We start from the raw sequence: 25679 nt of genomic DNA, 5'->3' as shown, positions 1-25679 counted from the left end.
AATTCTTGGTAAAAATTTTGATGTTTTTTTGCCAAATACGATTTTTTTTTTCAATGTTTGAATTTTTGTTTTTATGTTTAATAATATTTTTGTGTATTGTAGAAGTGATTACCACACTTCTTTAAATTAATTTTTTCATGATAGTATGGGAACCATTCCCATAATATTATAGGAATGGTTCCTATAATAGTATGGGAACTATTCCCATAATATTATGGGAATGATTCCCATAATGGTATACAAACCATTCCAATTGCATTATGGGAATCATTCCCATAATATTATGGGAATAGTTCCCATACTATTATAGGAACCATTCCTATAATATTATGGGAATGGTTCCTATAATATTATAGAAAGTATTCCTATAAATTATAGGAACTATTCCTATAATTATAGGAACCATTCCTATAGTGTTATGGGTATCATTCCCATAATTATAGTAACTATTCCCATAATTATGTGAAACATTCCTATAATTATAGGAACCGCTCCCATAATTTATGGTCGTAATTCCGATGATGGTATAGGAAAAAATTTCACAAAATTATGGGAACCACTGCCATAAATTTCTTTCCGTGTACTATGTCAGCCGAAAATTTTAGGCCGCCCCCAATGTCGGGAACTATTTCTTAAGCAGTCGAATTACATAAATTGTTTTCATTTTCGTTAAGCGAAAAACGTTCCGACCTTCAGATGCGTTAATATTTTTTAGAATAGTAATTTTGATAGTGACTATAACTATTTCCTCTTAATTCTTTTAGCTGTGGATCATCTTTATTAGCAATCAATAATATTGTTAAATCTGCCACCAAAAAAATAAATACAAAATATGAACTAAAAGACGTAAGTAATTTTTTATATTCTTCACTTTTATTTCCAAGTCATTTTTACTAATCAAGGAGGTTAAGAAATTTATAAAAAAGTAATTAAATATATCGCGTTACTCGATCTATTATAATTCATCGAGTAGGTTCCAAAAATACCGTTGGTTCAAAAGTTTATATTTGTATGTATATTAGACTGGGCCAAAAAAATCGACTATTTTTTTTTTCGATACTGTGAAAATATTATTCCTGATGACAAAAAAAAATTATTATGCAAGTTTGAGCCCTTTATATTGATATTAAGAGGTGTATCGTTACGACTTTTAGTTTTTTGACAGAAATTTCATTTTTACCCAAAACTTGTAAATTATCTATCTAAAAAATTTTAGCAATGTATATTTTTAAAGGAAATTGAATTTTCTACAAAAAATCTCTCTTAGTGAATTGACGTAAAACGAGCTGTTTCTTTGTAACCGTGCTTTAAACATCAATTTGTTTTTTTAGTTTGGATTTTTTTAACTACTAGAAATATTAAATTTTTTTTGGTCAAGATACATATTCTTAAAGGAAATTTAATGCTTTACAAAAAAGGTCTCTTAACATTTTTTGCTAAATTCACTCCTTCGAAAGTTATTCAAGGTTGAAGTTGAGTCAAAACGACTTTAATAACACTGAAAAAAATAATTGGTAGCAGCTACCGATTATTTTTCGGTAGTCGCCACCGATTATTTGGGTACCAGTTACCGAAATAATCGGTAGCTGCTACCGATTAATTTTTGGTAACAGCTACCGATTTTTTCGGTAACAGCTACCGATTAATTTTTGGTAACAGCTACTGATTTTTTCGGTAACAGCTACCGATTATTCGGTAACAGCTACCGATTATTTTGGTAGCCGTTACTGATTGGAATCGGTACCAGCTATCGAAAAAAAATTGGTAGCTGTTACCGAAAATTAGGTAACTGGTGCCGAAATAATCGGTAGCGGCTACCGAAAAATAATCAGTAGCAGCTACCGATCATTTTGGCAACTGGTACCAAAATAATCGGTAGCGGCTACCGAAAAATTATCGGTAGTAGCTACCGATTGCCAATCGGTAGCTGCTACCGAAAAATAATCGGTAGTGGCTACCAATTGTCAATCGGTAGCTGCTACCGATTATTTTTTTCAGTAAACCTGAGGAACTTTCGAAAGAGTATACTTTATAAGTGTAACACTTGACACATACTTTTTACCTATCTTAAATGGTTTTTCTCAAATACTTAACAAGGTTATACACCATGAATGACGCAATATATTATAGTCGTATGAAAACATAAAATAAATACGTCCTTTTTTTGAATTTTTACAGTTATTAGACTTTGCACAAGAACATAGCAGTGAATTGGGTAGTGCTACACGAACTGTTCAACAGTCAGTCGAACAAGCTGATGCAAATATTAGATGGTTGGACAGGAATTACATCACAATTCGCGATTGGTTATTGAGAAATACCGCGTGAACATGATGACAATATAAAAAAAAAGTTTAATGAATGAGTTAAATGAGTCTGAGTCGTTTGATCTGAATTGTTAGATATTTAAGAAATTTTCTATGAGCTTGTTATTAATTATTATACCAGCTCATTAGAAATAAAAATTGTGTGGTTTGTTTTGTATGTATTTGTAAATATTTAAAAAAATATTGTAATATGTATATGAGTGATTTAAACTGCTAATAAGCAGCAATATTTTCGATAAATTGTTCTAATTATTATATAATATTATAAATTATTATTCATATTTTTTATTACTATTATCATTATTATTATTATTAATAATATTATTATTAGTATTATAAATTTTTTATCGTTATTTTATTACAACATCATTAACTTTATATATTTAATTGCCATATTTAAGTAATCATTAATACATATTTTTTCAAATCACCCGATTTAAAACCGCAAGTTTCAATGTTTGTTAAGCTAGTCGAAACAAGCCGATGTCAGACCATGCAATTTAATTGGCTAAAAATAATCAATTCCTTCGTAGGTTCAAAAACGTTAAATTTTTCCCGCTTGAGGTAGTTGTCGGGTGATGGGCATAGTGTCAGAAAGTTACAAAATTTTTTATACTTATTAAGGGTATTAAGATACAATTACCATTAAAATTTGAAGTCGATTGACCATCTCTAATTTGAAATATTTATAATCAAAGTTCGGATCATTAACATTGCGAGCAATGAGGAGTATGCGTTTCAAGTCGCGTTCGTGATTCTAATAAAAAAACTAACAGTCAGAAACTTTGAAAAACTAACAGAAAATTAATGAATTTGTCCTGAATTTATTTAAAAAAAAAAATAAAGTATTCACCATCTCATTGTTGAGATATAGCAACGCAAAGTTCAACAATAAATGAAAAAATATACATGTCGGTGAATTGGAAAAAAACAATCTGACAACGCTGTACGCGAGTATACATAGTATTATTTGAGCGGTAAATTTAAACATATACTCAGTACACTATACAGCAACTGGCAGAGCATATGCGACGTTGTCAAATTTTTATTTAAGAAAATGTTCAATAATATTTGTGTATACATATATATGAGTAGTGTGTAGGTAAACTTCTCACGGGTACAGTATCAAACAAAAGCAATGTCTCGTTTTAACTACCACCTAACCTACTCTTACCGCGTATATGGCTCATAACTTTTTGACAATATTGTAGCAGGACAACTACCTTAAGGTTTTAAAATGTTAACCCTCCTGCCACGTATTTTATATTGCGGTGTTGCCAAGTATCATAACTATGATTTCAAAAAATTAAAACCACATAAGCTTATACGACTAAATTTTTTTTAATTTTTTAATAAAATAAAAATTTTGTATTAAATAAAAATAGTAAAGCAAGAGATGAATTAAATGAGCTGGAAATTAGTCGCTGGTGGTAATTGGCAACACTGCGCAGAAAATCCGAACAAATTCAACGCCCGAGTTTACGCACATCGCCGCGTTTCTCAGGTTTTCTAACAAAAATAATTATTTTTTGAACATTTAAAACATCGAAAAAATAATTATCATTCATTCATTCGACACTCAAAAGTACAGTAGACGAACTCATGAAATTTCCAAAGACTAGGAAATTTTTTTTTCTTTTTAAATGATCTTTTAATAAAAATTGCGGCGCTGCGCTCATAGCGCGACTGACGAAGGGTTAAAGATTCTCTAGTTTAGGGTTCCAGTATTTGTCCGTGAATTAAATTAAATTGAAAACCGGTTGACGTTACCATTCTCGTTTCGACTAGCGCTAGACATTTAAACTAAGATTCAATGCAGACAACTATCAAAAATGCAGCGTGGATCGGGATAAAATACGATTTTAGATTTCAAGATTTTGGTTGAAATCGTTTTTCATCTCATACCACCCAATCTATCATTAACAGTATTGTTTTTTTTTCTTTAATTGAAACTAAACATTTAATTATAGCTACATTATTATTGGTTACAGACTACGATTGCTTAATGATTAAATTTAATGATATTTATATTTCTTAATTTTCGACATTATTTTTAAACATTTACTTTTAAGAAATATTTGAAATATATAATAAAATGTATTAATTTGTATAAAATTTTTATTTATTCCCTACTTACTACATTCCGTAAAAATTCCCCTGGTAGCCAGACTTTCTGATCAGAAAATTGGTCTAAATTAGTTGCGATCAAGCTGATGACAACTTTCAGCTTTTGTGACTGTTGACCTCAAGTTGTTGCCAACTTTCCCTAAAAGTTGTCATCAATTTGATCGCAAGCCAATTTGGTGACAAGTTTGTGACAATTTGATGACAAGATTGTCACCAGCCTGCTGTCAACTTGGCTGTCAGGGATTACTCATTAACTTTATATTATATTAGACTAATACTAATGATAAAGAAGAAAATCAATGATAACGGTTTTACAGAACTGGCTGCACCACGGGTTTGTGTTGAAACATCCGTATCATCTGATAGTATATTTTCAGATTTCTGTTCGAGCAACCAACCGAAAATTTTTTCGTAGTGATTCCCAGACCAATTTAGATTATTTCTTGCATTCATGATCGATTCATCTAACGAGCCTCGTATTTCCGTTAGTTCTTTTTCATGACTCAGGACGAAAGAAATAAGCTGAGATAATTGAGAATTTAATGATTAATTTACAAACTAACTGGAAACATTTTTGTTGTTAAAAGCTATTTTTACCTGTTGAATTTGTTCTTCAGTTGATATTTTTCCAGCGATGTTGGAAAATATATTTGCGACAGAGCCCCAACTTTTGTAACTAATACATAAAAAAAATGTTATTGTAATTCAATTCCCTGATTTAAAATATTCATTGAAAAGTATTGAAAAAGATGAGAATTTAATCCTTTTGAATACTTTCTATACCCCAAGGTTTTCATTTGGACATAAAATTAATACTTTTCAATCCCAAAATAATATAAGAATTTCTAAACTTCTGAGAAATTGGAAAAGATTCAAATGAATTGAAATTTTTGAATCTTTCTGAATCCTTCTCAATATCAAAACAGTCCGATATTCCGGATCGAGTGCAGGATTAAAAAGAATTCAAATGAATTAAAATTTTTGAATTTTTCTGAATCCTTCTCAATACCAAAAAAGTTTCGAATTTTAGAGTCACGTATGGGATTGAAAAGAATTCAAATGAATTGAAATTTTTGAATCTTTTTGAATCCTCTTCAATATCAAAATAGTCCGATATTTCGGATCGAGTGTAGGATTGAAAAGAATTCAAATGAATTGAAATTTTTGAATCTTTCTGAATCCTTCTCAATACTAAAATAGTTCCATATTTCGGATCAAGTGTACAATTGAAAAGAATTCAAATGAATTGAAATTTTTGAATCTTTTTGAATCCTTCTCAATATCAAAATAGTCCGATATTTCGGATCAAGTACAGGATTAAAAAGAATTCAAATGAATTAAAATTTTTGAATTTTTCTGAATCCTTCTCAATACCAAAAAAGTTTCGAATTTTAGAGTCACGTATGGGATTGAAAAGAATTCAAATGAATTGAAATTTTTGAATCTTTTTGAATCCTCTTCAATATCAAAATAGTCCGATATTTCGGATCGAGTGTAGGATTGAAAAGAATTCAAATGAATTGAAATTTTTGAATCTTTCTGAATCCTTCTCAATACTAAAATAGTTCCATATTTCGGATCAAGTGTACAATTGAAAAGAATTCAAATGAATTGAAATTTTTGAATCTTTTTGAATCCTTCTCAATATCAAAATAGTCCGATATTTCGGATCAAGTACAGGATTAAAAAGAATTCAAATGAATTAAAATTTTTGAATTTTTCTGAATCTTTCTCAATACCAAAAAAGTTTCGAATTTTAGAGTCACGTATGGGATTGAAAAAAATTCAAATGAATTGAAATTTTAGAATCTTTTTGAATCCTTCTCAATATCAAAACAGTCCGATATTTCGGATCGAGTGCAGGATTAAAAAGAATTCAAATGAATTAAAATTTTTGAATTTTTCTGAATCCTTCTCAATACTAAAATAGTTCCATATTGTAAGCTATTGAAATGATGAAAGATTGAATTCTTTTCAATAGTTTTGAATTCCATTTTAAGAATTAGAAAGTATTCAAATGATCAAAATTTCAATTCCATTCATTACTTTCCAAAACCTCCATGGGATTGAAAAGAATCGAAAGAATTATCAATTCTTTTCAATGAACATTTCTAATCAGGGTTAATAGATTTTGTTTTTACTGAGAGCTCGAAAACCGCGTAAAAATTTTGAGATGGCCTACAGGGTTAACAGTTTTTTAGATTTTTGCGTTAGTGTACTTACAATTTATAAATAGCTTCATAATTTGTCGTAAAAAATTCAATTGAAGCATCCACACCATATTTTTCGGCAGAATAAACCGACGAAAAAACATTTCCAATATTTTGATTACGTATTGAACCATCAGATGAAATAGCAATACTGAGATATTTATTAACAGCTGTTTTATTTTGTGTACATCCAAGTGCTGATAAAATCAAAATTTTTTCAGATTCAAAATTTGACGCACGATATTGCTCCCACAAAAACTGCCAATCCTCATAGGTACCATGTTTCAAAGCCGTGCACAAAATCGCAGGCTTTGCATCAGGGGAAATACTGTTTAAAAAAAATTATTTGGTTATATCATATCTTCAAATCATTCAATTATTGATATATTTTTAAATGCGCAGTCTTACTAAAATTCCATTGCTCGCCAAATGGAAAATATTTGTTTCGCTTTATCAATGCAATGAGCATGACCAAATTGACAGGCCCATGATAAAATCATCTGTCTGTTCAATTTATCTAACTCAGTATCATTGAACTTGTCTTCAAAACCTAATTTTTCATAAATAGGTTCGATTATTTTCAAAACATATTCTTTCAAAAGTGTTCCAACGTCATGGCCATCGAATCGATCGATCAAAAATCTCACGGTATTGAAAAATGATCGCCAAGGAAGATGATTTTCTTCTTTAATTAGATAAGTTGTGCCACGTAAAGCAAGATCGTAGGAAATGTAGTCAGCTCTCGCTAGGTGGAGCAAGTCATCGATTATTTGAGCTCTATTGATTTCAGGGATTCCCCCGAAATTTTTAGATTTCAATGCATCAATCAGATTATTCCAATTGTTTGTTTCATAATTAACGCGATAAAATCCTACTTGTTGAACATTGATAATATACCATTCATCACGAAGGTCAAATTCTTCAGTTACTATTCCACGACTTCCGAACCATAACGCTGGAGTAGTATTTGAAAAGTTAGCATTAGATTTAGAAGCGATTGTCACGGGTATCCAATACAATTCTTCAGCAGAATTATTACGTCCCGTAATCAAAAATCGTTCCTAACAAGAAAAATTTGTTATCAAAATTTGTTATCAAATCTTAACCGTTACATAGAGCCCACCCCCGATAATTCTTCTTCACTATAATTAGAATTTACGAAATAGTAAATGAATTACTTGTGTAAGAATGAGTGACCCAGCAACAACATTGGTCCCAACTACAGGATATCCTGCTTGACTTGTCCAAGAATCCATTATAGTCGAAATGGTTTCATTAGTTCCGGTTATTCCTTTTGTATTAACGTTAATTTCAAAAGCTGACCACAATTTTTCTGGTTTTCCTGTATTGTATTTATTGGCATCAAGATAATTGTGCAAAGATTTTTTGAATATTTCTTCCCCGAATGCGTGGTGCATCATGTGAATCACACTTGCAGCTGAAATTTTTATCATAAATCGATTAACGGTCAACCATCAGAATACTTTTTTTAGCAATCAAATAATTTTTATGCCCGAGTCAAAAAACAAATTCGGATTTAAGTCTCAAAGTTCTCCATGAGATTTTTGAGAATCAATTTAGAAGTTTAAGATTGACAACAATCAATACGTACGTACGTAGGTATGTAAATACCTGTATCTTTTGAACGGATGAACCGATTTTGAACTTTAAGGTGTCATTCGATGCGACTTGTCAATATCTTGAAGCTGTGAAAAATTGAGCTTGATCGGTCAAGTGCGTTCAGAGATATTCCAAAAATAAAATTTTTTCAAAAATGTTTTTTTTGGATAACTTTTAATGTGCTCGATGGATTAATTCCAAAATGGACTGGGCTCTAAAACTTTATAAGCCGCGTCGAATGTCACCTCAACCATCAAAATCGGTTCATTCGTTCAAGAGAAACCGTTGTCGAAAGAATTAAAAAATTTTTTTTTTTTTAGTTTTTTTGAAATATCTCAAAATCGACTGGATAAATCAATTTCAAAATTTGATCAGCTTTAGAACTTGATAAAACGCGTCGATTGCTACCTCAACCGTCTCAATCGGTTTATTCGTTTGAGAGATATCGTTGGAGAAAAAATGGTAAAAAACGTTTTTTTTCGAAAGCAACAGCATACAAACGTATTTTCGAGCTCGAAGAGTTTGAAAATGTATTCACTAGGGTGTTTCAAAAAAAAAAAAACAATTTTTTTTTTTTTATGGTATCTAAAAATTGAAAGTATAACTAAAAATAAAAATTTTGGTACCATTCCGAGCTCTTAATAATGATATTAAGGTTTGCCTCAATCCATTTTTCTATTTTCCATTTAAATAACACGGGAAAAGAAATTTTTTTTTTTTAGAATTTTCCAGCTCATAAAGCAATCAACGGATTTTTATGCACAACAATTGATTTTGTAGGAAATTAAACGCTCTACAAAAAAAGTCTCTTATCATTTTTCGATAAATCCCACGGTTCAAAAGTTATTTAAGCTTCAAGTCAAATTTATAGTAAATTTTGAGATTTTTTTACTTTTCCGGTGAAACTATCAGTCTTATCAAAAAATATCACAGACACTTTTTTGTAGGTAATTTTATTCCTTACAAATTATTACGAATAAAGTTTTTCGAAATTCTGCGTTATTTTCAAGTTATATCCATTTCAATGTCAAGCTCTTAAAAAAATAGATTTCTGATTAATTTTAAGAGCTTGACATTGAAATGGATATAACTTGAAAACAACGCAGAATTTCGAAAAACTTTATTCGTAATAATTTGTAAGGAATAAAATTACCTACAAAAAAGTTCTTATGACATTTTGTAATAAGACTGATAGTTTCGCCAGAAAGTGAAAAGATCTCAAAATTTACTATAAATTTGACTTGAAGCTTAAATAACTTTTGAACAGTGGGATTTATCAAAAAATTATAAGAGACTTTTTTTGTAGAGCGTTCAATTTCCTACACAAAGTTTTAATACGCATAAAAATCCGTTGAGTAGTCTGTAAGCTAGAAAATTCTAAAATAAAAAAAAATTTTTTCCTATGTTATTTAAATGGAAAATATAAAAATGGATTGAGGCGAACCTTAATATTATTATTAAGAGCTCGGATTTGCACCAAAATTTTTATTTTCAGGTATACTTTCAATTTTTGAATACCAATAAAAAATTTGTTTTTTCTGAAACACCCTAGTATTCACAATAATGTTTTCGAGGTTCTTGAGCTCGAAAACAGCGAAAAGTTTTAGGGCTGGCCCGCAGGGTCAACTGATAGACCGATTTTTTTTTTAGTATCCATACCTTTTCCATATACGACTGATGTAAAATCTTTTCCATCATCGTACGGATTTTTCATTTTATTGTTTATTGGTCTCATGTGAATAAACGAATCTTTTAACAATGCCAATTGTAGTTCATACACAGTAAACTGCTGCATTAGATTATCTTTCGGGTAAACCTTTAGATAAGAAATACATCGGAAATTTTAAAACTATTAATACTAAATGTGTACTTTCTTAAAATGAATCAGTGAAAAGTGCTGCAAGTCAGTGATTCATTTTAAGAGAGTATATTAAAAATATTTATTTACCGAATGAATAACTATCCATTCAAGATACTGAGCAAACCCTTCATTAAGCCAAAGATATTCCCACCAATCACAAGTAACTAAATTCCCGAACCACATGTGTACGAGTTCATGAGCAATAACAGTTTTAAGATATCTCATATAATATGTTAACGTTATATTTTCCTTTGATAATACTCCATATTCTCTACATATAGAAATAAAAATTCACATAGATTTTCATTCTTTATAATATTTATTGGAATTAGAGTTACACGGAAAGAAAATTATGGCAGCGGTTCCCATAATTTTGTGAAATTTTTTCCTATACCATCATAAGAATTACGACCATAAATTATGGGAGCGGTTCCTATAATTATAGGAATAGTTCCTATAATTATGGGAATGATCCCCATAACACTATAGGAATGGTTCCTATAATTATAGGAATGGTTCCTATAATTATAGGAATGGTTCCTATAATTTATAGGAATACTTTCTATAATATTATGGGAATGGTTCCTATAAATTATAGGAACCATTCCAATAAATTATAGGAACCATTCCCATAATATTATGGGAATGGTTCCTATAATAGTATGGGAACTATTCCCATAATATTATGGGAATAGTTCCCATACTATTATAGGAACCATTCCTATAATATTATGGGAATGGTTCCCATATTATCATGAAAAAATTAATTTAAAGAAGTGTGGTAATCACTTCTACAATACACAGAAATATTATTAAACATAAAAACAAAAATTCAAACATTGAAAAAAAAAATCGAATTTGGCAAAAAAACATTAAAATTTTTAATAAGAATTTGTTGTCAGCACGAAACATTCAAGAAAATTTAAATTTTGGGAAATTTCTACACTATTGTGCAAAAAAAAAATTTTATGATATTAAAGGGATGGTTCCCATAACATTATAGGAATAGTTTCCATGATATTATAGGAATAGTTCCTATATCAATATGGGAACCATTCCCATAATAGTATGGGAATGATTCCCATACCATTATGGGAATGGTTCCTATAATATTATGGGAACCATTCCCATAATGGTATGGGAACCATTCCCATATCATTATGGGAACTATTCTCATACTATTATGGGGATGGTTCCCATAATATATGGGAACCATTCCTATAGTAGTATAGGTACTATTCCCATACCATTATGGGAACCATTCCCATAATGCATAGGAAAACTTCCCATAAATTTCTTTCCGTGTATAGAAAATTTTATATTTAAAAGAAAAACCTGAAAGTAACAAGTCCCCAATTTTCCATGGCGCCAGCAGCAAAATCAGGAATGGCGGCAAACTCCATTTTTTCAATTGGATACGGTATTCCAGTGTAATCTTCTAAAAATTTTAATGCTTTTTGCCCGACTTCCAAAGCATTAACAGCATACTGAACAGCATTTGGTCGAGACCAAACTTTGAAAGTTTTATTAATATTCGTAGCAGATTCAAAATCAGAAATTATAAAAGCCACGAGATAAGATGACATAGATACACTTTGTTTATAATAATCCCAGGTCCAGTTAGTTTTTCTTTAAAATAAATAAATCCCGCGTAAAAAAATTATTGTTCATAATGAATTTGGATACTAATTTTATCTCGAAACTCAGATCGTGACACAAAAATGACTTTCATCATCAATTTGTTGAATATTAGTTTGTTTATTTTATGTGGGCATAAATTTAAAAAAATACTTACGCAGAAGGAACAGATTTAATCAATGGCATATTACTGAGAGAATGATAGTGATTTGGTCTTTGAATATTAATATTATATTTAGCTTTGAATGCTGGTTCATCGAAGCATGGAAAAGCTTGCCTAGCACCAAATTTCTCGAATTGTGTTGTTGCCAACCAACTGATAATAATTAATGATAATTAGAGTAATAAAAAAAATCGACATATTTTTTTTTTCAATCTCCGATGAAAATTCTTCAGTTTTAGCATTTTACGAAGCCTCTGAAATCGAGCGATTTTCAAAGAGGATCCGTAAAAAGCATGAAGCTGGAAAATCATCGTATGGAATTGAAAAAAAAAATAAAGATTAATTATATTTTTAAATCGCTTTAATACACAAAAAAAAAGATTTCTTGGCGCAAGAATTTTTTTGGGCCGCAAGAAAATTTTTGTTTTCAGTTTATAATGCAAAAAATTTCTGGGGACTGGTAAGAAGTTTTTGAGCCAAGAAATCCTTTTCTTCTGTGTATTAATAAATTACACTGTGAGAAAAAATTACTTTAATTAAAAAAATATAAAACGACCCATGTTCAACCGATTAGGGTTAAAAAAAAAAATTTTATTGTATAGTACACGGAGAGAAGTGAATGGTATATTTTCCAATGTAACATAGTAATTATTACCATGTAGCATGGTAATGCAAGTTTTTTAGCCGCATTATTTATTTGACATAGTAGTTTGTCCGATTTTGAATGGTAACACTAGCCATGCTAGAATGGTAATCATTCCTATGCTAGCATGGGAATCATTCCTATGCTAAATTGCAATTATTACAATTTCGATAAAGCTGCTTCCAATTCAAGGTAGTAAGGTTAGTATTAAAATAAGGTTTTATAATTAAAAAATTAGGTTATTTGATTAATAATAAATAAATTTTTAACTGATTTGAAAAATTTTAATTGATTGAAAATTATTCCACGCATTCAATAATACCTTTATGTTTTTATGAAAAACTATTACATGTAACGTTTTTTATTTTTTTTTAATAAATCGCAATCAAATGTCATTTGTTACAATTATGATCATGTCATAATTTATATATTGGACGTATATACTAGGGTGATCCAAAAAATAACGAACTTTTTTTTTTTCTTCCAAACAGGTTCAAACGTTACATTTAGATAAAAAAAAGACGCCTGTGAGAATTAGAGCTCTTAATATTAACATTAAGAGGTTCCTCATCGCACTTTTCTATTTTCCATAAGAATAACATGGGAAAAATTTTTTTTACGTCTTCTGATTCTTATAAGTAGCTAACGATGCGTCATAGGAATAAATGGCAGGCATAGTTTTGTAGGGAATTGAATGCTCTACAAAAAAAGATTCTTTATCATTTTTTGAGGAATCTATTTGTTCAAAAGTTATTTGAGGTTGAAGTCGAATTCACATTAAATTTTGAGATTTTCTACTTTTCCGGCGAAACTATCAGACTTATTACAAAATATTATCAGACCTTTTTTGTAGACAATTTGATTCCCTAAAAGTTATTTCCAATAAAGTTTTTTCGAATTCCGCATTGTTTTCTAGTTATTTTTATTTTAATGTCAAGCTCTTAAAATGGATCAGAAGACTATTTTTTTATGAGCATGACATTAAAATAAAAATAACTAGAAAACAATGCGAAATTCGAAAAAACTTTATTGAAAATAACTTTTAGGGAATAAAATTGTCTACAAAAAAGGTCTGATGATATTTTGTAATAAGTCTGATAGTTTCGCCGGAAAAGTAGAAAATCTCAAAATTTAATATGAATTCGACTTCAACCTCAAATAACTTTTGAACAAATAGATTCCTCAAAAAATGATAAGAATCTTTTTTGTAGAGCATTCAATTCCCTACAAAAATATGCCTGCCAATTATTCCTATGACGCATCGTTAGCTACTTATAAAAATCAGAAGACGTAAAAAAAATTTTTCCCATGTTATTCTTATGGAAAATAGAAAAGTGCGATGAGGAACCTCTTAATGTTAATATTAAGAGCTCTAATTTTCACAGGCGTCTTTTTTTATCTAAATGAAACTTTTGAACCTGTTTGGAAGAAAAAAAAAAAAATTTCTTATTTTTTGGATCACCCTAGTATATACTATATAGCAGCGCTTAATATTTAAACTGCTTTCACGCTATACAGCATAGGACTCAGTATCGTTATAGCATGGCTTTGATTACTATGCTACAAAGTAATATTTACCAGTAGTATAATTACTATGTAGTATGGTAAATATTACCAGAATAATGGTAATCATTTCCATGCTACATAGTATCGATTCCTATGCTTTAAAAGATAGGACTGGTTACCATGTAGAATGGTAATTATTACCATTCTCTTCTCTCCGTGTAAGTAAACTTTTTTTAAAAAACGAATTGATAGCGAGTATTTTTTTTTTTACAAAAGTAATTTTTTTGTCCATGTAGTTATAGAGTATTAAATCCAAATTAATTGTGAATTTTTTGAAAATTACTTACTGAGTGTTTCCTTCATCATCTTTGTAATAACTGCGATAAAAACCTTCCATATTATTATTTAAAATTCCAGAATATTCAATGTCGACAGTCAGAATCGATCCAATATTTACAGTAGATGCGAGATAAATATTAAATTTATTAGTAGTCGAATTTATAAAATAACTTGATACTTTAAGATTTTTTACGGAATTCTCTTGTACATTTATTTTTTTTATATTCAAATTATTTGCATGCAATACGATACTTGAAATATTTCTTGTCACAGTCATATTAATTTTTACTTGACCATCGAATGTGAAATTATTATTATCGAGATAAGGAGTGAGATTAATTGTATAAGTGGTTGGATAAATAGTTTTCGGAAGACGATAATCAGCATTAGGGTAAGTTCTGTCAAGCCACTCGAAAATTTCTGGACTATAACTATCATACCAATTAAGTTCTTCATAAGCACGAGTTAAATATGACTTAAGGGACTCTTCTATGATTGACATATTTTTACTCTGAGTCGTGATGAAATTTTGGAGTTTCAGTACTAATTCTTTTGTGGAAAACTGTGATGATATACCACTTAAAATACTTCCGATGATTTCATAATCTCCATAACTATTACAAGTAAATAGTTGTCAGTTAAAATCAAAATATAAGTACAGGCAAAATTTGATTAAATTTACCCGTGTAAAAAAAATTGTTAAAAAAAGATTAAAAAAGTGTTTACTAGTCTAAACTTCAAAACGTGACACAACGAGGAACTTTTTTTGAACGTTTTTTAAACTTTTGAAAATTCCGGGGAAAAATCATAAATGTCTTAATATTATTAAGATAAGATAAAACGAAAAATGGTCAAAAATAGTTCGAAATCCGTTTTTTCTGAACGAATTGTGTACTGAAAAATGTTAATTTGTAGTATTAAGTCAATTTTTTTTTTCTGTGCATTTTTAGAAGTTTGAAAATCGTTTGAAAAAAGGTCGTCATTGTGTCAAGTTTTGAAGTTTAGAATAGTCAACACTTTTTTAACCTTTTTTCAACAATTTTTTTTACACGGGTAACATGTTTAATTAAATACTAAGTAAAAGCTAATTAAATGCTAAATAAGTTAAAAGTAAACTTGAATAGAAAAAACTTGAAATTTTTAGTTTATTTAGAACAGATCAAATTTTCCACTCGGGAATATTCTTTAAGGACAGTGGCTTTAGCATGAGTGCCAACGAGTGCTTAGTGCCCGTATGAAAAAACAATATATGGTTAAAATATATAAAATCATATATGTTTGCAACAAAAAAATATATGATATATTATAGTGTATATTATAAAAAATCATATAGAGATTTTCGCCGATTAAATATGAAATTATATACAGTAGTAAATATATGTATTCCATATAAGTAACTTATATGTTTTTTATATTAAGCTATATATACATTTACATTTACCTTATAATATATTGTATTTATATATTTCCTTTTATATTCAAAAAATATAAAATTTTTATATGAAATGAAATATATGGTAGCATATAATTTATATTATATATGGCACCATATATTTTCTTTGTTATATTCAAGTATATATTTCATTCGGTGTATGTATATGTATATGGGTATATAAATTCACATCAAATTAACTAATTTTGAAAATTTTAACTGCAATTTAAAGAGTATATTAAAATTTATATCTAATTTAATTGGAGTTGGTCATACGAATAAGAAACTTTTTTTTTCCATACACAATATAAATATATGTTTTTACATATGATCAGAATATATTTTTCGTATATGATAGAAATATATATTTTTATGTATGATAAAAATATAGTTTTCGTATATAACAAGAATTTATATTTTCATATATGATAAAAATATATTTTTTGTATATGATCGACATATATATTTTATATATGCTAAACATATATGGACTCGTATATGATGAATATTATATTTTTTAATATAAAGAAAAATATATCAGAAAATATAGTTAAATTGGTCATATATATTTTCTGATATTTATCATATATTTTGACCATATATGTTATTTTCATACGGGTGTGCACTAAAGACGAGTGCTAAGAACATCGTGTTTGACGGAAAATGGGTTTCCTCGGCAAATATGATAAGGCGCGATAATCAGGCATATGTTGAATAAAAATACCTACTATTTGAACATAACGTCGTAATATTGAGCGACAAAATTTAGAGCTACTTCAGCACCAAATAATCCAGAATTATAAACAGCAGAAAAAACAGTCGAACTATCTTGGGACCGAATTCCTGAATTTTCAGTTATCGCACTGAGTAATAATTCATTTAGCTGTGATTCATTTTTAGAACATCCAAGAGCATTCATAATAACTATTTTTTCGTAAGCAACTTTTTCTGTTTGATATTTATTCCACAAAAATTCCCAGTCATCATGACTGCCATATTTTATTGCAGTGCAAAATATTGTATCTCGAAGATTTACAGGAACTCTGCAATCAAAACGGTTTTTTATTTAATTTATCATGAAAAACTTACTTGTGAGAATTCTTTATCAGAAAATAAAATTTACAATTTCGATTCATTTGATTTCCATGCAGCAAACAATGTTATAGAATTATTGATGCAATCTTTTATGACAAATTTACATGCCCAATCAACTACGTATCGTCTTAAAAGTTTATCATAATGAGTATCATTTTTAGATTCATTGAAGTTTAACTTTTTGTAGATTGGTTCCAATATTGTTAAAATATGAGTCTAAATTATAAATATAATTATTCAAATCTTACAATAAACTAGTCTTATGTATCATAAAAAGCAAAAAATAAATGATGAATACTTGAAATAAGTTATAAATATCTTTGCCCGCGAATTTTGTATTCAAATAAGAAAGACCATTAAAAGCAGCTCTCCACGGAATATAATTGACTTCTTGAGATAAATATTGAGTTGCATTTAGAGCAAAAGAATATTTTATGTATCCAGCACGAGCGAGATTGAGCACATCATCAAGTAATGATGCACGATTGATTTCATGAATTTTTTCGAAATCTATACTTTTTAAAACTCGTATAATACGAGTCCATGACAGTTTGTCATAATTAACTCGATAATACCCTACAATAAAAATAAATGAATTGTTAAAAAACATTATGAGAGAATATTGCGTGTGTACGTCATAGACGCCATATAGATAATTCTTTCTTTTGCTACGCCTTTACGCCTTGTCAATGGTGTCTTATGCCAAAATTACGTTCATACATCATAGCATACTAGCCCAAGTCGAAATTTGATTCGTCAGTCAGTGTAATGAACGTTGGAATCGTCAGTCGGACGTAACGGAATCGTCAGTCAAACGTCATGAACGTTGGAATCGTTAGTCGGACGTAATGAACGTTGGAATCGTTAGTCGGACCCCATGGACGTTGGAATCGTTAGTCGGACCCCATGGACGTTGGAATCGTTAGTCGGACGTAACGGAATCGTCAGTCAGACGTAATGAACGTTGGAATCGTCAGTCGGGCGTAATAAATGTTAGCATCGTCAGTCAGACGTAACAAACGTTGGAATCGTTAGTCGGACCCCATGGACGTTGGAATCGTTAGTCGGACGTAACGGAATCGTCAGTCAGACGTAATGAACGTTGGAATCGTCAGTCGGGCGTAATAAATGTTAGCATCGTCAGTCAGACGTAACAAACGTTGGAATCGTTAGTCGGACGTAATGAACGTTGGAATCGTCAGTCGGGCGTAATAAACGTTGGAATCGTTAGTTGGACGTAATGAACGTTGGAATCGTCAGTCGGGCGTAATAAACGTTGGCATCGTCAGTCAGACGTAACAAACTTTGGAATCGTTAGTTGGACATAATGAACGTTGGAATCGTCAGTCGGACGTAATGAACGTTAGAATCGTTAGTCGGACGTAATGAACGGAATCGTCACCTAGATATTGAATAATAAATAAGATGGACAAAACAAATTTTTTTCTCTCTAAACATGAATAAGTGAAATAAGTGAAAATTCACTAATTCTGAGTGCCAACCGAACCACTTTTTGAAATTAGTTATTTTTCAAAATTCATATTCACCAGCTTGTTGAATATTAAAAATAATCCATTCGCTGTTAGAAGTATCATTGATTTTAATGGAATCTACAGTTTTATTCAACCAATACTTTGGAGTTGTAGTGGAAAAATCTGGTTTCAAATTTGATGTCCAAGTAATAGGGATCCACCAAAATTGTTTCACAGGAACCCCACTAGGATTTTCTAATAAAAATCGTTCTTGTGAAAATGCAACAGTTTCTTTATCAATTTTAACATTAAGTACTGGGAATCCTGCTTGAGTAGTCCAAGAATCCATAATTGTTTTAACATCCAGTTTTACATTTAATTTGTCTATTTGTTTTTGAAAAGCCGTAACTAAGTGGTCTGGTATTGCATTTGAATAGTTTCTGTTGTTAAATAAATAATCATTAAGATTTTTATTAAATGAGTACAGATATAGTTAAAAACTATAAATGCTTTATAACATTGACCTCATATTTAAATAATCATTGATTGCTGCGTAAAATAATTGAGTTCCAAAACTTTTTTCGATCATACGCAAAACACTTCCGGCTTTTGAATACGATATTGTATCAAAAATACCGCTTATTTCGGACGGGCTGTTGACATTATGAGACATTGGATGACTTGAAAGTAAACCATCTATTGCAAAGGATGGTTCAAGTTGATCAACAACAAACTGCGACTCTAGACCCCATTCTGTTTCAATCTAAAGAAGGTCATTTTATTTAAATAATTATTCATACACTGTAAAAAATTCGCGGAGTGAATGCGGATTAAATCCGGAGTGAATGCGGAGTGAATGAATTTTTAATTATTAACTCCCCTTGGAGTGAAATTCACTCCGCAGGGGAGTTTTCGCGGAGTAGATAATTTTTTATTAATTTAATCCCCTCGGAGTGAAATTCACTCCGGAGCGGAGTTTTGAAAATATTATTAATAAAAAATTGTTCCACTCAATAAAATCGAAGTAAAAACTCGCGTATTACATTATTGATCAGCTGATATGCACACACATACACACATACATATTTAGGCACACACACGCACTCGCACACACACACACGCACACATTTGCACACACGCACACAAACACCTGCACACACCCAAACACACACATGCACGCAAACACACCCTCGCGCACACACACACACACACACATTGCTTAGCAGTTTCATATAAATTAATATAAATTAATTTAAATGTTAAAACTCCGGACCGGAGTGAATTGGGAGTGAAATCAAATCCGCGTCACTCCGAGATCACTCCGCTAAAAAAAACTCCCTATTCACTCCGCATGCGGAGTGATTTTTTTTAAAACTCCGGAACTCCGAGTGGCGGAGTGAATCCAGAGTGAATTCGGATTTTATTTCACTCCCAATTCACTCCGGATTTTTTACAGTGTATGAATTTGACTTATGATAAAAATTTGCTTGTAATACTTTTGCTGTAGCATGATATTGATAATATCGAGCAAATCCTTCACTGAGCCAAACATGACTCCACCATTGCGGGCTGACTAAATTTCCAAACCACTGATGAGAAATTTCATGAGAAATTACATTAGCGATCGCTTGTTTTGATACAATCGGAGAATAATCAGGATGATAAAGCATATTAGTTTCTCGATACGTAATAAGGCCCCAGTTTTCCATCGCACCTGATACAAAATCTGGCAAAGCTACCATATCTAATTTAGGCAGTTGATAAGGATGACCGAGGGATTTTTCAAAGAAATTGACAATCGGTTTCATTATTGAAGATGCATAATCGGCTTGGACAATAGCGTTCGGTCGAGCCCATGCAGAATAAGTCGAATCGTGACTAGCTTGACCGAAGTCTGAGACAACGAGAGCTAGTAGATAAGTCGACATTTCTGGAGTTGTCTCAAAAATATCTAAATACCGATCACCTCTGTTAAAAGAATAATATTGCTTATAGTATACATATTTTTAATCTTTAAAAAGGTATGTATTGTTAAATAATCATAGTTTTACTCTCTAATTGTTGATTTTAATAAAGTATTGCTTATTGCTTTGTAATCTGATGGCCGACTAACGCTCAATTGAAAAGTAGCTTTCAAACCGGGTTCATCGAAACAAGGAAATACTCTTCGGGCTCCAACAGGTTCTAAATGAGTGGCCGCTAACCATCTTCAATAACAAAGAATAAAATCAATCAATTACGTTATTTTAGAGGAGACCAGGGCAAGTACGATACTATACTTTTTTTTAGCGATCTGATTAAAATGAGACACTATTTTCAAGACTAAACTAAAATTATTTGTTAAGAAATGCTCGCAAATGACTTGTAGTGAATACAGAGAAAGGTGATCTATCTGATCTGTGCGGCTAATTTTACATTTTTGGTGAAGGAATTTTTTACTTCCCGCTGAGAAAATTGAAAATTTTCAAAAATTCGGGAAGTTATTGGTTTCGGTCCGATTTTCAAAAACCGAATTTCTATCAGATCTTGACGTTTTGAGGTTCTTGGAAGTTATATTCTAACTAATTTCACGATGATGTCCGAGTGTATGTATGTGTGTATGTACGTACGTATGTATGTAAATATCTGTAATTTTTGAACGGATGAACCGATTTTGATCATTAAGGTGTCATTCGACGCGGCTTGTTAATATCTAAAAGCTGAGAAAAATTGAGCTTGATCGGTCAAGTGCGTTCAAAGATACTCCAAAAATAAGATTTTTTCAAAAATGTTTTTTTTAGATAACTCCTAATGTGCTCGATAGATCGATTCCAAAATCTATTCAGCTCTAGAACTTCATAAGCCGCGTCGAATGCCACCTCAACCATCAAAATCGGTTCATTCGTTCAAGAGAAATCGTTATCGAAAATAGCGGGAAGTTTTGCAGCTGGCCCGCAGGGTCAACCGATAGGCCGATTTTTTTTTTCGAATGTTTGTTATCTTACTTTTTATAACTTCCCGCTAAAAAAATTGAAAATTTTCAAAAAAAAAGGAAAGTCGGTCCGATTTTCGAGAATCGAGTTTTCATCAGATCTTGACGTTTTTAGGTCTTAGGAAGCTATTTTGACTATTTTTGGATGGACGTCCATCAACATACCTCATTTTTGTTTTAAATCGCAATCAAGTATTTATAACACCGTCACACAAAAAAAAAAATTGTCTGTACATCGGGCGTCACCTATCTACGGGCATGTTTTTCGACCCGCTGAATACGAATTTCAAGTCAGTTTAGGCCGTCCAGCCTTCAATTTCGAGTAAATTGCAAAAAACTCCAAAAAATAGCGAAAATTTTTTTTGTGTGCCGGTGTAATTAAAAAAAAAACTTTTTTTTTTGTCTTGAAAATAGTTTTTCATTTTTCCGTGGTCTTTCCTAAATTGTAGTTTACTAAATAGGAAATGAAATTACTTTGTTTTGTTAAAATCATCTACATAAGAACTTCGATAGAAACCTCGCATTTGATTATTTAAATTTCCAATATACTCAATTGTAATATTTAATTCAGATCCTTCAACCATTTGTTCAATTGTAGTAATGATTATGAAATGATGTTTTTTATCGGGTGTTATTGCTTTGGTTTTAATATGCTTGCCATCAACATTCAAAGTAACGGCACTGTATTGAATATCATCAATATGAAGAGTTATTTCATTAGTAGTATTTATAATAGCAGCTATTATTTCAACGCGACCTTCAAAAGTGAAATTTTCGGGTACAATGAATGGAGTTAATTTAATTTTGTAATGTTTGGGAACGATATTAGTAGGAAGCCGGTATTCGTTCGAGACCGTTACATTTTCTTCGGTAACTTCTCCATGATATGTTGTAATCCATGAAAGAATGCTCGCAGAATGTTTTTCGTAAAAATCGAGTTCAAACTGCGAAAGTCTTAAAGACGACTTAAGTAAATCAATAACAGTAGGTTCTAAAATTTTGCTGTGATTTGTAATGAAGATTTCAAATTTTTTTACGAGATCTGGTGTTGAAAAATGTTGAGATGCGGTCGATATTATACTAGCAATAGAACCGTCATTACCGAAACTGAAAAAAAAAAAAATTTAATTTGTTTAGTAACTTTTTTATGATACCAGCATCGAAACTTAAAATTTCAGTAGGGGAGCCGGGGCACGAAGGCCCCCTTGAGCCTGTTTTTTCTTTTTGTGGCTTCTAACCATCAAATTTATTTATTTTCCGTCTATTTCGGAAGAATCAGTCGAAATTTTGCAAAAAATCGAAAAAATATTTTTTTTTTTTGGGCACGAAGGCCCCCTCCCAAAAAAATTATTAAAAAAAAATATTTGTTATTTCCCGTGAAGTTATGACCTCTATAATAGTTTTATCATATTTTAGGCCAATATGTGATAGGTGGGATAAAATGAACCACTCAAAAAAAAAAAATTGTAACGAAAAAATTAACTTGACGGAAAATAAAAAAAAATGATTTTTTTGTTGCAATTTTTCTTTCGAGTGTCGACTTTGCCCCACATATCATATATTGACGTAAAATAAAATAAAAACATTAGAGAGGTCATAACTAGACGGAAATTAAAAAAAAAATTTTTTACCTAATTTTCGAGGGGGGCCTTCGTGCCCCAGGCTCCCCTACTCAGGACGTGGTGTTGTGAAAAAAAATTAAAACCGTCTTCAAATTACTTCTAAGAAAGTCCCATAGTCACCCTATACAAATTACATATAAAATCCATACCCATAGTCATCCCATCCAAATTACATATAATCTATACCCATAGCCACCCTATTCAAATTCCATATAAAATCTATACTCAGGACTTGGTGTTGTGAAAAATAAATTAGAATCGTCTTCAAATTACTTCTACACGGAAAAAAAATTATGGGAAGTTTTGCTATGCATTATGGGAATAGTTCCCATAATGATATCGGAATTGTACCCATACTACTATAGAAATGGTCCCCATAGTTTATGGGAACCATCCCTATAATAATATGGGTACAATTCCTATACTATTATGGGAACCATTCCCATAATGGTATGGGAGTAGTTTCTATACCAATATGGGAACCATTCCCATAATATTATGGGAACTATTCCCATATCATTATTGGAACCATTCCCATATCATTATTGGAACCATTCCCATAATGGTATTGGAATTATTCCCATACTATTATGGGAACTATTCCTATAATATTATGGGAACTGTTCCTATAATGTTATGGGAACCAATCCCATAATATCATAAAAATTTTTTATTGCAGAATAGTGTAGAAATTTCTTTCATGATATGGAAAGATTCGAATAAAGTGTCTTCGACGCTACAATTATTAAAAAAAATAAAAATTTTATCAAAAATTTTAGTGTTTTTGTCAAATGCAAATTTTTTTTTCAATGTTTGAATTTTTGCTTTTATATTTAATAATATTTCTGTGTATTGTAGAAGTGATTTCCATACTTTTCTTTAAATTAATTTCTTCATGATAATATGGGAACCATTCCCATAATATTATGGGAATGGTTCCTATAATGGTATGGGAACTATTCCCATAATATTATGGGAATGATTCCCATAATGGTATAGGAACGATTCCTATACTATTATGGGAACCATTTCTATAATATTATAGGAATAGTTCCCATAATGGTATAGAAATAGTTCCTATAATGTTATGAGAATGGTCCCTATAATTTATGGGAATGGTTTCTATAATTTATAGGAATAGTTCCCATATTTTATGGGAATGATTCCCATAATATTATAGAAAGTAGTCCTATAAATTATAGGAACCATTCCTATAATTAGAGGAACCATTCCCATAACGTTATGGGTATCATTCTCATGATTACCGGAACTATTCCTATAATTATGGGAAACATTCCTATAATTATAGGAACTGCTCCCATAATTTATGGTCGTAATTCCTACGATGGTATAAGAAAAAATTTCACAAAATTATGGGAACAGTTTCCATAATTTTCTTTCCGTGTAAGGAATGTAACGTCGCCTACGGCTCAGGCAGTCAATTTACCCTGGTCTTAAATCGTTTTGTTTTATCCCTAGTCACACAATGTGCTATTTTTAAATAATTTAAATTTGCCGCGCTATCAGTAAAAATTTAGTCTGTTTCGACCGGCTTTAAAAATAAGAACTCGCAGTATCAATACTCAATACAGGTAGCATGAAAAATATACTATTTTTTCACAGAAAGTAATTAAATAATTTATTGTATTCTACTTACTACTTTAGCACCTCTGCATAATTTTCAGTAATGAATTCTATAATATATTCTGCACCAATTAGACTAGACTTTGCAACGGATTGGAAAACATAAATTCCGTCTTGTTTCCGAATACCGCTTTTTTCAAATCCTCCGAGTGTTCTTTGTAATAATCTTCAAATAATAAAAAAAAAAAGCTTACAAATTTTTTTGCAATTATTAAAAAATTTTTTTTAATTTTATCGATCATATTACAATTTTAAGATTTCTTTGTGCTGCGTACAAGCCTGTGCACCCAAAACAGTTAAAGTATCTGTTGTAAAGTGATGTAGTATTGCAGCTAGTGCATTGTATTCAGCACTTGCACCATCATGTTCGGTAATTGAACTAAATCGTGTGGCAGTACAGTAAACTACACTTTTCAAATTTTTAGGAATCCTAAAAAAAAGTCGTAAAAAATAAAGTCAATTAGTAAAAAAATTTTCTTCAGCTCTCAAAGATAATTAATTTGTATCGAATAAGATCCGAATAAGGATTTTGTCCTGTTCCCATGTAGGAAAAACATTATTTATAACGCGGCCAATCTTGGCACAATATTGGGCTGCCCAGTCTCGTCTTATCAACTTTGGACCAAGATCTAGCCAATATTCAACTACCAAGTCTTGTAATTTAAATTCCGATACGTTTGATTAAAGTTCTATTTTTATGAATCCTATAGTATAATATATAAATTTAGAAATATCTCAATTTGGATTTATGTTAATATTTTCAAAATTTTTTTTTTTTACTACAATTATAGTTTGGGGACTTAAATTTCTAGTTCTAATTTCCAGCGTTCAAATTTTGGAAGCTCAAGTAATCTAAAACTGTGGGTCACTATTAATTTACATCTTGACACAATACTAGTTTTTGATATTAAACAGATGTTAAATTACAGGCTTGGTACGATTTTTGGTTCTTGATATTGGGCCAATGTTAAATTACAGGCTTGGCTGAATACTGGCTTTTGATATCGGG

The 25679-nt window shown here is 30.5% G+C and overlaps 2 protein-coding genes across 3 annotated transcripts in view; one reads left to right on the top strand and one right to left on the bottom strand.

The window, feature by feature from the left end:
* Positions 1-2667, top strand: part of LOC130671816 (aminopeptidase N) — a 47238-nt gene extending 44571 nt beyond the window's left edge. For both annotated transcript variants that reach the window (XM_057475905.1, XM_057475906.1), the window contains exons 7-8: positions 765-846; positions 2179-2667. In XM_057475905.1, coding sequence (XP_057331888.1) covers positions 765-846; positions 2179-2328 — 232 coding nt within the window. In that variant the 3' untranslated portion in view covers positions 2329-2667. The remainder of the gene's footprint in view (positions 1-764; positions 847-2178) is intronic.
* A 492-nt stretch (positions 2668-3159) lies between these two features.
* Positions 3160-25679, bottom strand: part of LOC130671815 (putative aminopeptidase-2) — a 29585-nt gene continuing 7065 nt past the window's right edge. The window contains exons 8-27 of the mRNA XM_057475903.1: positions 24918-25100; positions 24684-24836; positions 21879-22511; positions 20485-20640; positions 19930-20401; positions 18958-19196; positions 18509-18873; positions 17260-17537; positions 16990-17177; positions 16595-16909; positions 14443-15048; positions 11941-12099; positions 11481-11774; positions 10233-10416; positions 9944-10100; positions 7843-8102; positions 7073-7725; positions 6678-6992; positions 5052-5130; positions 3160-4976 (exon numbers count right to left, since the gene is read on the bottom strand). Of these exons, the coding sequence (XP_057331886.1) occupies positions 4716-4976; positions 5052-5130; positions 6678-6992; positions 7073-7725; positions 7843-8102; positions 9944-10100; positions 10233-10416; positions 11481-11774; positions 11941-12099; positions 14443-15048; positions 16595-16909; positions 16990-17177; positions 17260-17537; positions 18509-18873; positions 18958-19196; positions 19930-20401; positions 20485-20640; positions 21879-22511; positions 24684-24836; positions 24918-25100 (5950 nt within the window). The 3' untranslated portion in view covers positions 3160-4715. The remainder of the gene's footprint in view (positions 4977-5051; positions 5131-6677; positions 6993-7072; positions 7726-7842; positions 8103-9943; positions 10101-10232; positions 10417-11480; positions 11775-11940; positions 12100-14442; positions 15049-16594; positions 16910-16989; positions 17178-17259; positions 17538-18508; positions 18874-18957; positions 19197-19929; positions 20402-20484; positions 20641-21878; positions 22512-24683; positions 24837-24917; positions 25101-25679) is intronic.

The sequence above is a fragment of the Microplitis mediator genome, chromosome 7 (genome assembly GCF_029852145.1).
Source record: "Microplitis mediator isolate UGA2020A chromosome 7, iyMicMedi2.1, whole genome shotgun sequence".
NCBI classification, from domain to species: domain Eukaryota; kingdom Metazoa; phylum Arthropoda; class Insecta; order Hymenoptera; family Braconidae; genus Microplitis; species Microplitis mediator.
This window is presented reverse-complemented; position numbering and strand designations above follow the sequence as displayed.